This window comes from Danaus plexippus, chromosome 11, assembly GCF_018135715.1.
Source record: "Danaus plexippus chromosome 11, MEX_DaPlex, whole genome shotgun sequence".
Lineage (NCBI taxonomy): Eukaryota > Metazoa > Arthropoda > Insecta > Lepidoptera > Nymphalidae > Danaus > Danaus plexippus.
Genome location: NC_083544.1, coordinates 5,861,578 through 5,875,995, shown reverse-complemented (window position 1 = coordinate 5,875,995; position 14,418 = coordinate 5,861,578). Strand labels below are relative to the sequence as shown.

At 28.9% G+C, this 14,418-nt stretch overlaps 2 protein-coding genes across 2 annotated transcripts in view; both read right to left on the bottom strand.

The window, feature by feature from the left end:
* Window positions 1-14,418, bottom strand: part of LOC116765886 (uncharacterized) — a 129,273-nt gene that overhangs the window by 80,348 nt on the left and 34,507 nt on the right. The window contains exons 3-4 of the mRNA XM_061522067.1: window positions 14,038-14,226; window positions 2,298-2,406 (exon numbers count right to left, since the gene is read on the bottom strand). Coding sequence (XP_061378051.1) covers window positions 2,298-2,406; window positions 14,038-14,226 — 298 coding nt within the window. The remainder of the gene's footprint in view (window positions 1-2,297; window positions 2,407-14,037; window positions 14,227-14,418) is intronic.
* On the bottom strand, window positions 5,088-6,576 carry LOC133319066 (sodium channel protein Nach-like). The gene has a single exon (XM_061522066.1). The coding sequence runs from the start codon at window positions 6,469-6,471 to the stop codon at window positions 5,128-5,130; it is 1,344 nt and encodes a 447-aa protein (XP_061378050.1). The 5' UTR covers window positions 6,472-6,576; the 3' UTR covers window positions 5,088-5,127.

Here is a 14,418-nt window from a genome sequence, read left to right as displayed (position 1 = left end):
GAGGTCATAGTTGCTGTAAAGTCTAGTAATATATTAAATAACAACACCATAAAATAAAACGCTATTTGAGTAAAAATAGTTTCTTTAAATTAGATTTTGATGAAATCTTAGATTAATAATACCATCATTCTCAGAAGCGAGATAGAAAATAGGCAAAAAAAAATATTTCAAATCAGTAAAGCTTGATTGAGTGGTTTATTCTGAAAGAAAATTGTGACTGTAGTTAACCTTATAAATCAATGAATTCCTCTTTCCTTCAACAAGATTATCAGCGAAGCTAACGAGTGTAATTGATTTAAGACTCCAAATGCGCTTCTTCTGATGTTGATTTTTTTCTACTTGCAGATAGCACAGTGAATCGAAAAGTTCAAATAATATTTTTCATCTTCATGATAGATTTGTTATTTTTATAATTATTTCAAAAGAACTATAAAGCAATAATGATAACTATATACATATATTTATTTTATAAAAATTAACCATTTATGAATAAAACTACTAATTTTCCTTGTTACGTTTAAAATTAATTTTACTCCTAAATTGACAACGAGTATGAAACATGAAATTTTATTCATTAAAATTTTTTTGTTATGATAATTTTTTTATTAGAAATTATGAGATACTACCCGACGCACACAGTTTTCATTTTTGACATAAAATGTTTCAAAATGAAGTAATTATTAATGATTATTTCATACTAATAGAAATTGTAGACAGTAATGAAGCTTAAATATTTTGTATTAATTTTTTTTGCAAAATTCATACAAAATATTTTTCAAATTATGGTAATCCCTATGAAGTTGGTATTATCATTTTGATGTTATTTATAGATTTATTATTACTTGGAGCTTCAAGCGAGCGGATAATCAGTCTTAATCCCCTGTTAATTCCATACATAATCGTAACAACATAACATATCAAGTCGTATCTTGATGTGGTAATATTGAAATGTTCTCGTTAAAATTATTTATCAATCAAAACTGAAATAAGGCTGGTTAGAGTGACATTTCAATAATTTACTTTAAAAAAAACAGGAAATAGTTTCCGGATATTTTTTTTATGTGAACTTTATTGTTTTGTTGCAAATAATAAAGCAGATTTGGGTAAAATTTTATGATGATGTAATGCTCAAGTAACTTGTAAATTAGCCCTGTCCAAAACATCTAATTAAATGACTTCGTTATTAAACTTCAAAAACGTAATAACGAGAAATTGATACATTCTAGACCGATATATGCATAGACTAAACGCGACAGCGAAAATTCAATCGAGAAATAAATTATTTTGAGCCCTTTATTCCTTTTCGGTTACATTTGAGAGGGAGTTTGTGATTAAATGGGCTCGAAAAATATATATATTTTCCCTTTTTTAAATGTAGAATAAATTTTTTATCACATTGCTTTTAGATAATTAAGCCGATATAAAATACTGTATACGAAGTAGATTGGAAAGTTTTGTGGGATTTGTATTTTCTGTTTAGATTTATTTACAAGAATTCTAAGGCTGTTGAGCATTTCTATAATATTTGTAATAAAAAATAATCAACCCATATTTCTAACATTATTTTTGTTTGTCGTGTTAAATTTTGTTAAATAAGTATATTTTTACCAGTTGTTTAAATTCTTGTTTCAACTGTTACTTCTCAGAACGTGCAAGGTTAACCAACAATAATTTTATTTAATGAAACTTGCAAGGATATTTTAAACGTTCTGGACTCACGAAATATTTCGTCTTTGTGATAGACATAGTTATAAATTTTACAGTAACTTGAAACAGTATATAATAATTAAATATTGTGATTCAAATATATTTGTTTTGAAAACTTCAAATCGTAGTGTTTATCATTATACTCTAAAGTCATTTTTCCGTTTCACCGAACGTGCAACACGAAACTATAGCTGATGTATAAAATGAAAAAAAAACCTGGACGTTTTAAATATATTTTTAAAACAACATTTCAATATTTCATATGTCAGAAAGGCATTATATATATTTTTCGTACCAGATGTTTTTTAAATGAATATGCCCTGAAGGTAAATATTAAAAATCTGGTAGGTAAATATTCACATAAAAAAATTTATTCAGTAAAGTTAGTTCAAAATATGTTTTCGTGTGTGTATATCAAATGCAAGCTTTTTCAAACAGTGATACTATGGGATTTCTATTTTTTAAATAACTGATTACATATTTTATTTCAACAAAAAAATGGCTTTGAGTATTCATTTACTTATTAAACTTTTCTATTTCTTACGATGATTTTAAATTTGATATAAAATTAACGGTACAATTATACGTACCTCTCTTTCCGTAATTCGCTGTTCCGCTTTCGGAAGTTCGCAACTAGAAGCTGTAGTTCTGAAGAATGACGCTCGTACAACTGCGACAGCTGTGTCGTGAAGTCAGCGACTGAAACAAAAGTTATCAATTTCCATTATTTCTGTATTTATCAATAGTGATAGTTGAAATATAATAAATGCTGGAAAGTTATGTATTGTTACCGATTTCGACATTGCCAAACATTCCATGAGGCTAAACGTCACAATATATCAAGATTAGTTTGAGGTAGATTGTAATTGATTAATTAAAAAAAAATACTGATATTTAGTTTTCTCTTGTAAACAAACCTGCAATCATTTTATGCTATACTGTTTATTCAGACATTTGAAAATAGAAAACAAATTTAATACAGACTTTCAGATATTTTTAATGAACGTGTTCTCTTGAAAAAACGTGTTCTCTAGATATTCAAAATTTTTAAAACAATCTTAGTCTAATTTTTACTGTGACAAGTTTAAATTAAATTTAATGAATAATGGAGATCAAGGTTGTTTGCGTTTTTATGTAAACAATTACTTCATGTATACGTGTATTTAAAATAATATTAAAGTTGTGATATATTTTTCTTGTTAGATCCTGTAATGGTTACAATCATTTATATAATGATATTGAATTTTTTATATCAAATATCTTACTTTATTTGGAGCTTAAAGAACAATCATTATATAATTTAATGTAAAATAAGATTGAGATCTACTTTTTAATTATTTTTATTGTCATACAAATTTATTGTTTTTATCTTATCTTGCTTCTATTGTTTGTTTTATTTTTATTTGTTTCATAAAGAACAAATGATTATTCTATTAAATTGTATGTCTGTAAGCAGTATCAACCTTGTTGTCAATGTTCTTGCTATATTTGTTTTTTTTTTTTTGTTCTAATGTAAGGTAGAATACACTCCATGTCAAAATAACTGTGGAAACTGTTCTGGCAAATTTACACTACCGAAATAATTTATTGTAATATAAGCTTTATAATTTCCCATAAATAAATAAATAGAATAAAAAAATTACATGAAAAGTCATATGCATAAAATTTTTAACCTTTGAAATTAGTAAAAAAATATATAGTCGAAAGAATCCGGCATACATTTTATAAATTCAAAGAAAATGTTTAAGAGCCAAATTTTTAGGAGTGAAGGGTTCTTTATAAATTCAGTCAGGCGTCGGCACCTCATTACCAGTTTTATACCATAGCTTAGGAAACATATAACTTGATGATGTCTTACTAATAATGTTAGGTATATTTCAGTTATTATATAAAGTATGATATGAGTGCTTTGTAATAGGAAAATATGGTTTCCTGTTTAAGAAACATTGGTTTCTAAACAAGATAATTTAAATATACGGTATATATTGTATAGTCATTAAATATATCCCGTATATTTTAAACATACGACTACATGCAGTCATGTGTAGTGCAGTGTATATTCTACTTGTTCATGGATTTCTATCAAAGGTAGTACTTAAAAAAATTACATATATTAATATATATAATAGTGATTAGCTAGAAGAGACAGTCTATATGATCGAATACCGATACCGACCTTCTTTTATTTCAGTTGTGCGCACGATTAGGAAGTTGGAGATGAATTCTCTTCAGATTTTTCTGGGATAGGAAATGTTTCACCTTTTAAAGGTCCAGTCTTTCTTATATTATTATATACTTTATAGATTTTTTACTTTTTATTTCATTTGTATATAGATTTTCATGTATAGATTGAGAATTCATGAAATAAAGAGGTTCGCTGTCTCTTGAGGTTCATGCGGATACGGATGCGATACAAATAGCACCAAAACAAAAGTAGTATAAGTTGATGTATATCATCGACAAGCACTCATTGTCCTTTATAACGAGTGTGATAAAATTAAATGATTAAAAAATAATGTAAAATAAGATTAAAAAAGACTACTTACAATAATTCAAAGAGTAGCCAAAATAGGAGTAGAAAACATTAATCTTCTTTTTTTTTGCATATTTAAATTATTACAAAAACTAATTAATTAACTTTTAAACAACGTTTATGATGTTACTAAAGATATTGCTTCTTCTTAACTTACTTTGATAACAAGGTATTACAAAGGGTACAAACTAAACGTGCTCTTTATTCGTGTAAAAATAGGTTTTTTATAATTAAAATGTAAATAAAGTATTCATTTTTGTTCTACTTTAAGGAAAATTCTGGATTTTTCCTACATATAGTATTTTTTTCATAACTAAATTAAAAATAACTCCCACCTCCATAATTATACATCATCAATTAGATATGTCAGTAGAAAAAAAAATGTACATCTTCTATTAAAATTAAAACAAGGACTCATCTAAATACTGAAAAAAAAAATTAACAAGTGGAGTTCTGTGCTCTATGATTTCATGTAGACCGAAAGCCAATTTTTAGAAATGGGAGAAGTGAGATTTTTTTTGTTTACAATTTTCATAGTGGATTTTCATCTGTTAAGTATACGCCGGCGTTATAACGAGAAATTCTAAAAAGGTAAAAGTGTGAAACGGAAAACTCTCTGACGTAATTCTGTACTGTTATATTTGGATGTTTTCCTAACTTTGAAGATAAGGGAGAAAAAATAAAACGAATAATTCAGCTTGCGGTTCAATGTAAGAGAAAAATGTTAAATAGACTTACCTTATTTTTTTTTTGAGGTAAGGATTTTTACTGTATTTTACTTTTTCAATTTGTAAAACAAATATACTTATTATTAGAATATTTAACGAACAAATAAATAAGTCATGCAGCTGGTCGTATTTATTTCAGTTAAAAATAGCTACAGTATTTCATTCGTTTGTTTCACGTATGTATTTCCATTGCTTAAAACATATATAATAAAAAACTTCAGCAATAGAGAGTAATGAACCACCAAAACCAAGCCCAAAACAATTTCCCATGGCAACTACTAAGTCTAGCGTTGTACGAGCTACTTGACGGGTCACTATTTCATATGGCTGGTTGCTTAAAATAAATTTTACACTACTAGCTTTTAGCTCGTTTTCAGATTCAGATATCTTTCTAGCAACGATATTGTAATCGGGCTCAACACAAGACGACAGACAATCGCAATTCAAACCAGTCTCGTTGAACCCAGGTACTTTCAGTTTCTTCAATATTCCATAGTATTTCGTAAGACATTTCAATCCATCTAAATCACAATATCGTGGTTTGAATTCTATTGGAGCTAAATGAGATGTACAGTTGCAGATTTCGAGCTGGGCTTCAATGCGACAGTTGATGATACACGTTGAGTAACTGTAGTGTTTGTAACCTAGAAAATTTTCTGGTAATTCGTTAGGGAATCGACACTTACGAACTTCTGGAGGAGTGAAGGAAACATCAGGGTCATTATTTACATCCACAATTGAGAAATGTATAGAACCACTGCTTCCAAATGGTATTGAAAGGCGCCTATCGTATTCTATATTCCAATACGGTACATCCTCTTGAGAATGTAAAAATGCTTCACTGTTTGCTGATAGTTCCAGTTGTAGCGTACCTAATTTACGTTGATTCGACGAAGCTATGTAAGACATTGGAGACTTAACTTCAATTTGTTTATTATTCATAGAAAAACATCGACCGAATTCCGTTTGAATGGAATTAAAATGTTGACAACAATTAATAGGTTTATCGTCCCAAATGCAGCTGATAAAAAGGTCTTTACATTCAGAATGAAATATATTCGTGATATCAACAAAATCAATACTTATTCCTTGAAAATCTAGGTCATATTTGCAACTTTGGCATTCTCCATTAAAGTATGCAATATCAGTGGCGAGGACTACCATGTTAGGAGCATTCTCAACGTTCATCTTCTGGACTGTATCTAATATTTTGTTAATATTAGGAGTTTCGCAGATTGTAATGGACGGAAACGTGGTATTCCAATCGAGGTAGTTCGTGCGAGTAGTAAATCGTATTTTATCTTCTTGATAGCTTAGAATGTACTTGTAAATTGAGGCAACTGCGGCTATCCACACATTGACATAGATGAGAAAATATATGAATCTATATATGAAATGAACGTCTTTCCGCACCAAAAAGTTGGGACCGTGAACTGATAGATTCTCAAAAGTAAATTTCAGACGAGGTCCAAGAATTTTCAATTTTGTTCGAACCTTATTCATCTTATTTATTTGAACCGTACTGAATGATGTTTGCTACCGGAATGATCTTTATTCAAGTTAATATTTGTAATTAACGCATTAAGTTAATGTTTTTTTGGAAGCATATATATTACAACTAATGGATACTATTGAAAAAAACTACATCAAATAAATGTAGAAGTTTTTTGATAGAAACGTTTGATAAAAGTTTTGGCAATTTTTATAATGGTGTAACTTAATAACTTGATAGCTATAAAAGAATCAATGAAACTAGCATTGTCATTTCTATGTTAGTTCTATATAAACGTCACTCGTTTAATACAAGCTAGTATTATTAGTAGAATATTTAACTTTTTTTTAATTTATTTATTATTTGAAATATATACACAACAAAGAAGAAGGTGATAATTTATAGTTATACAATAAGTAAATGGGTATATATACAATAGGTACATGGTAATTCATTTTATGAGATCTTATTGTGTATATATAAATAATCATATAAATTTTTATGGCTATTACCAATAAGCTCTTTGAATAATAATTTTCAAATAAATTATTAAGGTCCTTTTATAACAGTCTTTATCTGGCCGCGGTAATCTGATGTACACTGGTCGTTTGTTTGGCTTTAGGGTCTCATACATCTTGGAAGCTTAGCTATTACAGGCCAGATGTGTTTATACTGACATTAATTGTTCATAAAGAAAAACTAAAATAAAACCAAGGCAGTCCATTATTGTCAAAATGTACGCCAACAACTAAATATAACGGGGTATTCTTAATCGACAGAAGATATAGTTAAAAATGATGGTAGGCATTTATATTAAATTTAAATGTAAAAGAAAGGAAAAGCTAAAAATCATAGATTTAAAAACATACGATTAATTCATGTCCGTAATTGACCTGTCACTGCGGTCAAAAAACAATCTGAATTTTTTGGGTAGTGGAGAGCGTTTTAACAAGTTTCATTCAACGTTAAAACCAATCAACTAAAAGACATGAGTGTTTTAATATATATACCATCACAAACAATTTAAAATTTTTAATAACTGCAAAAATAAATTGTTCTCAATTTTTAATTGCTTATAAGTTAACAGAGGAAACCTCTTTGCATTTAATGGATTCACCGTGCGGGTGCCGGGTCCATCGCGTGGCAGGGAGAGGAGCTTCAACAGTGCTTGGGACTTGCGACCCAGGTGTAGGTTATGAAGTGATGTGATTAGTTATGTAATTTCCCAAATGAACTTCAAGTCAAGTAGTTCCCAGTTTAAAGTATAATTTTTTTTAAATTGAATTGTATGAATTACGTATTTTACAATTTACAAGTGCTGATGAATACTATTTATTTACAGGTTTATATTTACAAGTTGGTTTACAAGTTTACAAGTTTATATTTACAAGTGCTGATGAATACTACCTACGGCACTTATCATGTAAACACTGCCTTCTCATCTTTCAACTTATTTACCTTTCACTTATGATTTATGGTAAACTTTGTTCATGTTGTGTTTTAGTTTTATCTTATTAATTTTTCTTCTTTTAATTCCAGAGGACTGGTGTTTTCATGTATACAGTCTCAGTTGGTATTGCTGTATGTTTTGTTGAATTCCATGTTATTACTGGTTTCGTCATTATCATCATCATCATCATCATCATCAGCCCATCGGAGTTCACTGTTGAGCAAAGGCCTCTTCTCACATGGAGAAGGTTAGAGCATTAATCACCACACTTGCTTAAGACGGGTTGGCGATTTGAATCTTATAAATTGAAATTATAAGACCAGGTTTCCTTACGATGTTTCCCTACACCATCCGTCGGTGGCGTCTAAAAACTCTTAGAAAGTACATATGACTCGGAAAAGATCACATTGGTATTTGCCAAGTTTCGAACCTGCGCCCTCACGTGTGAGAGGCGGCCCTTTAACCTCCAGGCCACCACGACCACCACTATATAGTCCACTGGTCTACTCTAGTTAAATTTCAAGGTTTTTATCTTTTGACAAATATATGTATATATTAAGATTAATGTCTATTGAACTGTCAGTATTATTCTTCAAAATAATATTTTAGGGACTTTTCCCTACATTTCCCACTGGAATCCTCATTTTGAGCCGCTGATAGATTAGACCTCTTTTAAAGATGCATTTGGTGTTTTATGTGTATTTATTGTAAACAAAACAGTGTTAAAATCAAAACAATTTTAGAATAAATACACAGTTCTAGTTTTATGTAGTTCTTATTATTATAATGTTTAATTTTATTTGGCTTTAAATACTGTTATCTTCTTCTTATTATATAGTTAGAATATTTGAGAAAACAAATGTATTTTTGTAAGGAATAAAAACTTATATTTCAATCTTTATTTATTTATGTCTTCAATGCAACCTAAACTTATCCCTACTTGGCGGTATAAAGACTTGATATTTTGCATCCCCATAGTTCATAAATTGTATATTTTATTTATTGATAAACAAACATATTGAATATTAAACGAACATCGCCGGTGGAATAACGTTGTATGAATATTATATAATATAATGAGTGTCTTTGCTGACTCCGTGGAACGCACGTTTCGACATGTGAACCAGAAGATTCCTAATGCCACACGATAAATGGAATGGTATTGTTATCCTGACGTCGGGGCAATCGTGTAGTCTTAGGTGTAGGTTACAAATAAAACTAATATTTTTCGGATTGCTACGCGTACTTTATACTATATATTGAAGCTTCTCTCCCTGCATCGCGATGGACCCGGCACCCGCACGGTGAATCTCTTGAATGCTAAGAGTTTCGGTTACTTTACAGCAACCCTGATTACGGGCATACGAGACCTGAATGTCAGTCAGCTGGTCTTGTTATTTAAAAATTTTAAGTTTCATTTCATTGTTTACTCGCGAAAATGTTAGATCTCATTATGTAGGTTATAAGTGTCAATTATGTAATTCTCATAATAATAATTAGAAAATATTGTAATTTTCCTGGAACTTCTGGCGGAGTGAACCACACCCTATGTAACTTACTTTTCTGTACGAAAATGTATTTGTTCCTTCATTGTATTTGAATGTCGTATCAAAAAAAATTCAAAAAGTTTTTTGTCTCTTACTGAGACATATATTCAAAAACTGTTTCTTAAATATACAATATCTTCCTAAATATTCTATACATGCATCATTTATTTAAATTTTGATCAATTGGTAATAAAAACATTATAAATAAAACGTCAATTATTAAGAGTCTCAAGGTAAATATAAAAAAAACGGAATGTACACAAATTAAAATGTCTTTGTATCAAAGTTGTATTTGATTACATTAATTTCGAATATCGTTTTGCGTCATCTCGCAATGTCAATTTAGTACACACGAATGCTTAACGTTCTTCGACTGAATGAATGTCAACGTTTGCTTCAGTTGAATTTCATTAGAAAATTATTTGTATTTATTTTATTACTTTAAGTTTATTGGTTCATCTTATTAGAATTTGTTACTTGTGACACATTTATTTACAATAGTTATTGTATTTACCTCGTTAATGTGTACATTAAACAAATATATAACGTAAAATGTGACTCCACTTATAAAGTTTGAGTTTTACTCTAAAATCTTTGTCAAGATACAGATGGATTTATTCATGATTCAAGTCAACAAACGAGTCTAATTGTCCAATTGAAATCTTTGAATAACAATATTGTGTTTCATCAATGAAAATTAGATTTCAAAGGGTTTCTGTCTTTGTTTTATTCTTTTTCTCATTTTACAAGATTATTTATGTTAGAAATGTTTCTTGATTTTTTATACACATTTATAATTGAAGAACATATTAACATTTAATGTAAAATGTTCTAAGAAGAAAACAAAATTAAAAGTACACGTAAACATATTTTTACCTTCATTACAACAGAAGTGGAACTCCAAAAACTCGTGAAACTTTTACCTGATGTGGTAATTCTAAAGATGTGTATTGTTTTCTTAACAGGTGGATCGGAAGTTTAAGGACTTTTAAAAGATATTGAGTATTGTGCTAGGATCATAGAGTTTAGGCTTCATTTACAATTAATAGACAATTTACATGTTTCATCAGATTATGCCAAAAGAAGCTTTTATTGGAAGCTGTACGAGCTACTCTCGACATAATTACGAACTCATGTAAATACAGGCATCATCGTTTTTGTTTCATTGCAAAATAACTCCGGCTCGAAGGACCATTTAAATGTACGGGCACTTGCTAGCTCGTCCACTTAATAAAATGATATAAATTGATACTGCTTTGTAGATTGATTAATTTGATATAATATATGATTGATTGATTGATGAGAACGCCCGGTATACTTGGTGACCGAATGCGAACTGAACTAAATTATAATTTATTGAGATTTTACAATAGAACAGAAACGATGATGCCTGTATTTACATGATTTCGTTATTTTGCAATGAAAGAAAAACGATGATGCGTGTATTTACATGATTTCGTAATTATGTCTAGCGTAGCTCGTACAGAAGCTTATATTAGGACGAAACGAAAGTTCACAGATTATTATTCTTTTTCTGCTTTATATTACTACAATCAGAGTAAATTTAATGAGATACTTTTAATATTAAATTGTCAGAATCTTTTCTATAAATATTTGTTTGGCATAAAGACGAAAAAACATGCGAAAAGATCAACTTAATAAAAGAGTGGAATGTACAATAAGTGAGTCTTAATTTCTAAAATATCTCAGTAATGGTAATGGATACAACAACGTGCCTCTCTGAACGTTTGCTTTGTTTTATCTATATTTAATTCTTATTTTGTATATATTTTTCATTTGGAATTAATTTCCTGGGATATAGGCCGAAAAAAACAAAACCTTTTTTTCAGTAAAACAATTCTCTCATTAAAATGTTCATTTTTTATAAAACTAACTGTAGTTTCATATCAATTATTGAAATGAATACGAACGCATATTTTACAAATGAAAAACATAGAATATTTTATTTTGTTATTCGTTGTAATTTCATTTCTTTCGACTTTTATTTGATTTATACTGAGAAATAACGAACTAAAAAATACTTAATAACAACTCTTCCAAAAGTGCTTATAAGATTATTCTACATTAAACTTAGTATGAATAACTAGATCCAAATTCCAAATTTATATGAATCACAAAGCGCTCAGTGTAACATGTAATTAAATTAAGACCATCAAAATCTGTAAGAGAATCTGGGTCAAACATTTATATGTAGCTATAACAAATAAAACCCTTTTAGCAAATAACTATAATATAGAAGAAATTCCCTAAATTTTATTTACGTTATTTTGTTTTTTCAAATGAAGGATATAATTATCAAGAGTTATGCATGAAATGGAAATTCCAGACGCTTCAAAGTTGATGATTTTTAGTCTTTCTTTTGGTGTCAGACTGAGAGTTCATCGAATACAGGTTCGACTTCAAAATTGGGTCAACAGTGACCTGTGTAATAAATCAATTATTAGCTTTATACAATAACTGTAATAAACTTACGAATCACTGAACAATTTAAACATTAAAATATTTAAATACCGCCAAGGGTTTATTTCTCGTTAATTCTGGAAAGCCGAAACAAGTATGATAATATTGAGATAAATAATTTATAAGCTATAAATATTTAAGCGCCCACATTACAAATCATTTTCCTATTTTAATTTAGGACATAGAGAACAACAACCCTTATACTAAATATTCAAAATGGCGAGTTTACATAAAACTTGCGTATTTTAAGTTCTTAACTAAAAAAAAAAAAATTCATGATGTTCTCATAACAGACAATTTTTTAAAATGGAAAACCGAAACCTAAAGTTTTTATCGAATGGTAAGTAAAAATAATCATGATGATGATGATGATGAAGTAAAAATAATCACTAGTTAAAAAAATATGATTATTAATATTTCGAATAAAACATTTACAAATATTGCAATTGTTTGACTGGCTTAAATAATAATTCTGAATCATTTAAAACAATGCTTACAAAAGCAACGATGACAATGATGCTTCATTTAAGAGGCCACATTTGAAATTTAAAATAGAATTATAAGATAGCTTCAACTAACATTATACCAACTTAGACAAGGTTAAATCTTTTATGACGTGAATAATATCAATTTACATTTTGTAGGACATATCAAAGCCCGCTTCTATTTAGTGCATGAATCAAGGATATTACGCTTTCTCGATAATGCAATCTCGTTTAGTGGACCTATTGCAGTGGACAGCATCCGGGTCTGTGATCAGATTTGGACTGTGATATCATTCCGTATAATGAAAGCTGAATTAGTATTCCGTTTTCCTTCTACAGTACTGGAAATTTAACCAGCCTTGGTATGAAGTATGCTGAACATTAAAATAATTTTTTCGCTATGCAATAAATTTATAGTGGGAAATTGAATAGGTAATCCACAGACTGGTTCACAAAGGACCGGCGGTAATAAAATCTCAATTAAGCTGGCATATTGCGAGGTGGTACAAAAATGCTTTGGTGGATTCAAACTCAGAACTACCACAGTACGGGCTTATAAAATAAATAAAAGCTGTGGTTTTCACATTCAGTTTATCATTGAATGATCAATAAAATATTTTTTTAACGTTTTAATAAATATCAGGTCTTATGGAGAGAAAGTAAATAAAATATCGTTTGCATCTATATGACGTAAACAAATATTTTAAATAGTTAATACTTACGTTCAATTCACTGTTGAAACTTTGTTAGAGCTATATAAGACTTTCTAAGTAGTTATAGCAGTTAAAATAATTGATGATTGTCAGTTAATTCACCAAAACTAGATTAAGCGATATCAATCACAATTACATAGATTGTTTGACGAATATTCACTTGGGAGGTAACAATTAAATTACACTATATGTATAACATCTATGCCTGGTTAATGTATTATGCATTTCTTATTTGACAAATATAATTTGGGGTGTAACTGTAAGTAGAATGTTTATTTATCAAAATCATTAACATACGAAGTGTCAAAAATAAAGTCAATGAAAATATTTTCTTATTGACAGCTACCCTTGTCACCAGAATGCTGGACCATGGATAGACTTTTAAATCTTACCACTAATAATTCTGTCCAAGTGAAATTTGGTTCTTTTAGAATTCTATGAATATTTGATTGTTTTTTTTTTTTTGTTGGAGTTATTCAAATAAACAGTATGAAAAAGAATAAATCACTGGATTTAATTTTAATTTAGTAATTTTATTCCCAGGATTTATAACAAAGTCAACAAAAAATAAAACGTATCTCTTTATAGGCTTTATTATTTATATCATTCATTAATTCAAAAACAATGGTCATAGATATTTTCACATATGCCTTTGTATTACGGTTTATTTTACTTCCTTTTTCATTTTTGTGTCTACAATTAAAATAATGAGCGATACTGTAACCAATTCACGTACATAGTTTATTGGATTTCCGCCAGTGCAGTCTCATATTACTATTATGTCTCGATCTCTGACTTAGTTTCATTCAAATATTAGAAGCTTTGTTTTATTATAATATCTAAGATTTTTAATTTAAAACAACTCTAGAGCCATTACTTTTTATAAGGTTTAAAATCTTACCTGTTTTTACCAATTTGAATGTCACTTGCTGTTGGTTTTTTAGTTGTTCATTGTGAGCTGGATGTGTCAGCTCTCGAAGAGCCATCTCTATAGATGGCTGCTGCATGATGACGGGCTTAGCAGGAGAAGGTTCCTTTGCTCTACTTAACTTTCTGAAGAAACTAACTTTCTTCGGTTTCGAATTTGTTCCTGTTAAAAAAACATGACCAATTATTAGGGATTTTTGAATTATTTTCATATTTAAAGTATCAGTAAAAATAAAACTCAAATATAGTAAAAAATAAACAATTTAGTAGTGGCCAAAACAATCACAGCGTTAAATATATGCAATCACCATGCACGATGAACGTAGATCGTCAAGTATTAACAAGTTAGTTCATG

Bases quoted from the DNA above. Each gene is read 5' to 3' on its own strand.
- LOC133319066 (XM_061522066.1), bottom strand. From the start codon at position 6,471: ATGAATAAGGTTCGAACAAAATTGAAAATTCTTGGACCTCGTCTGAAA.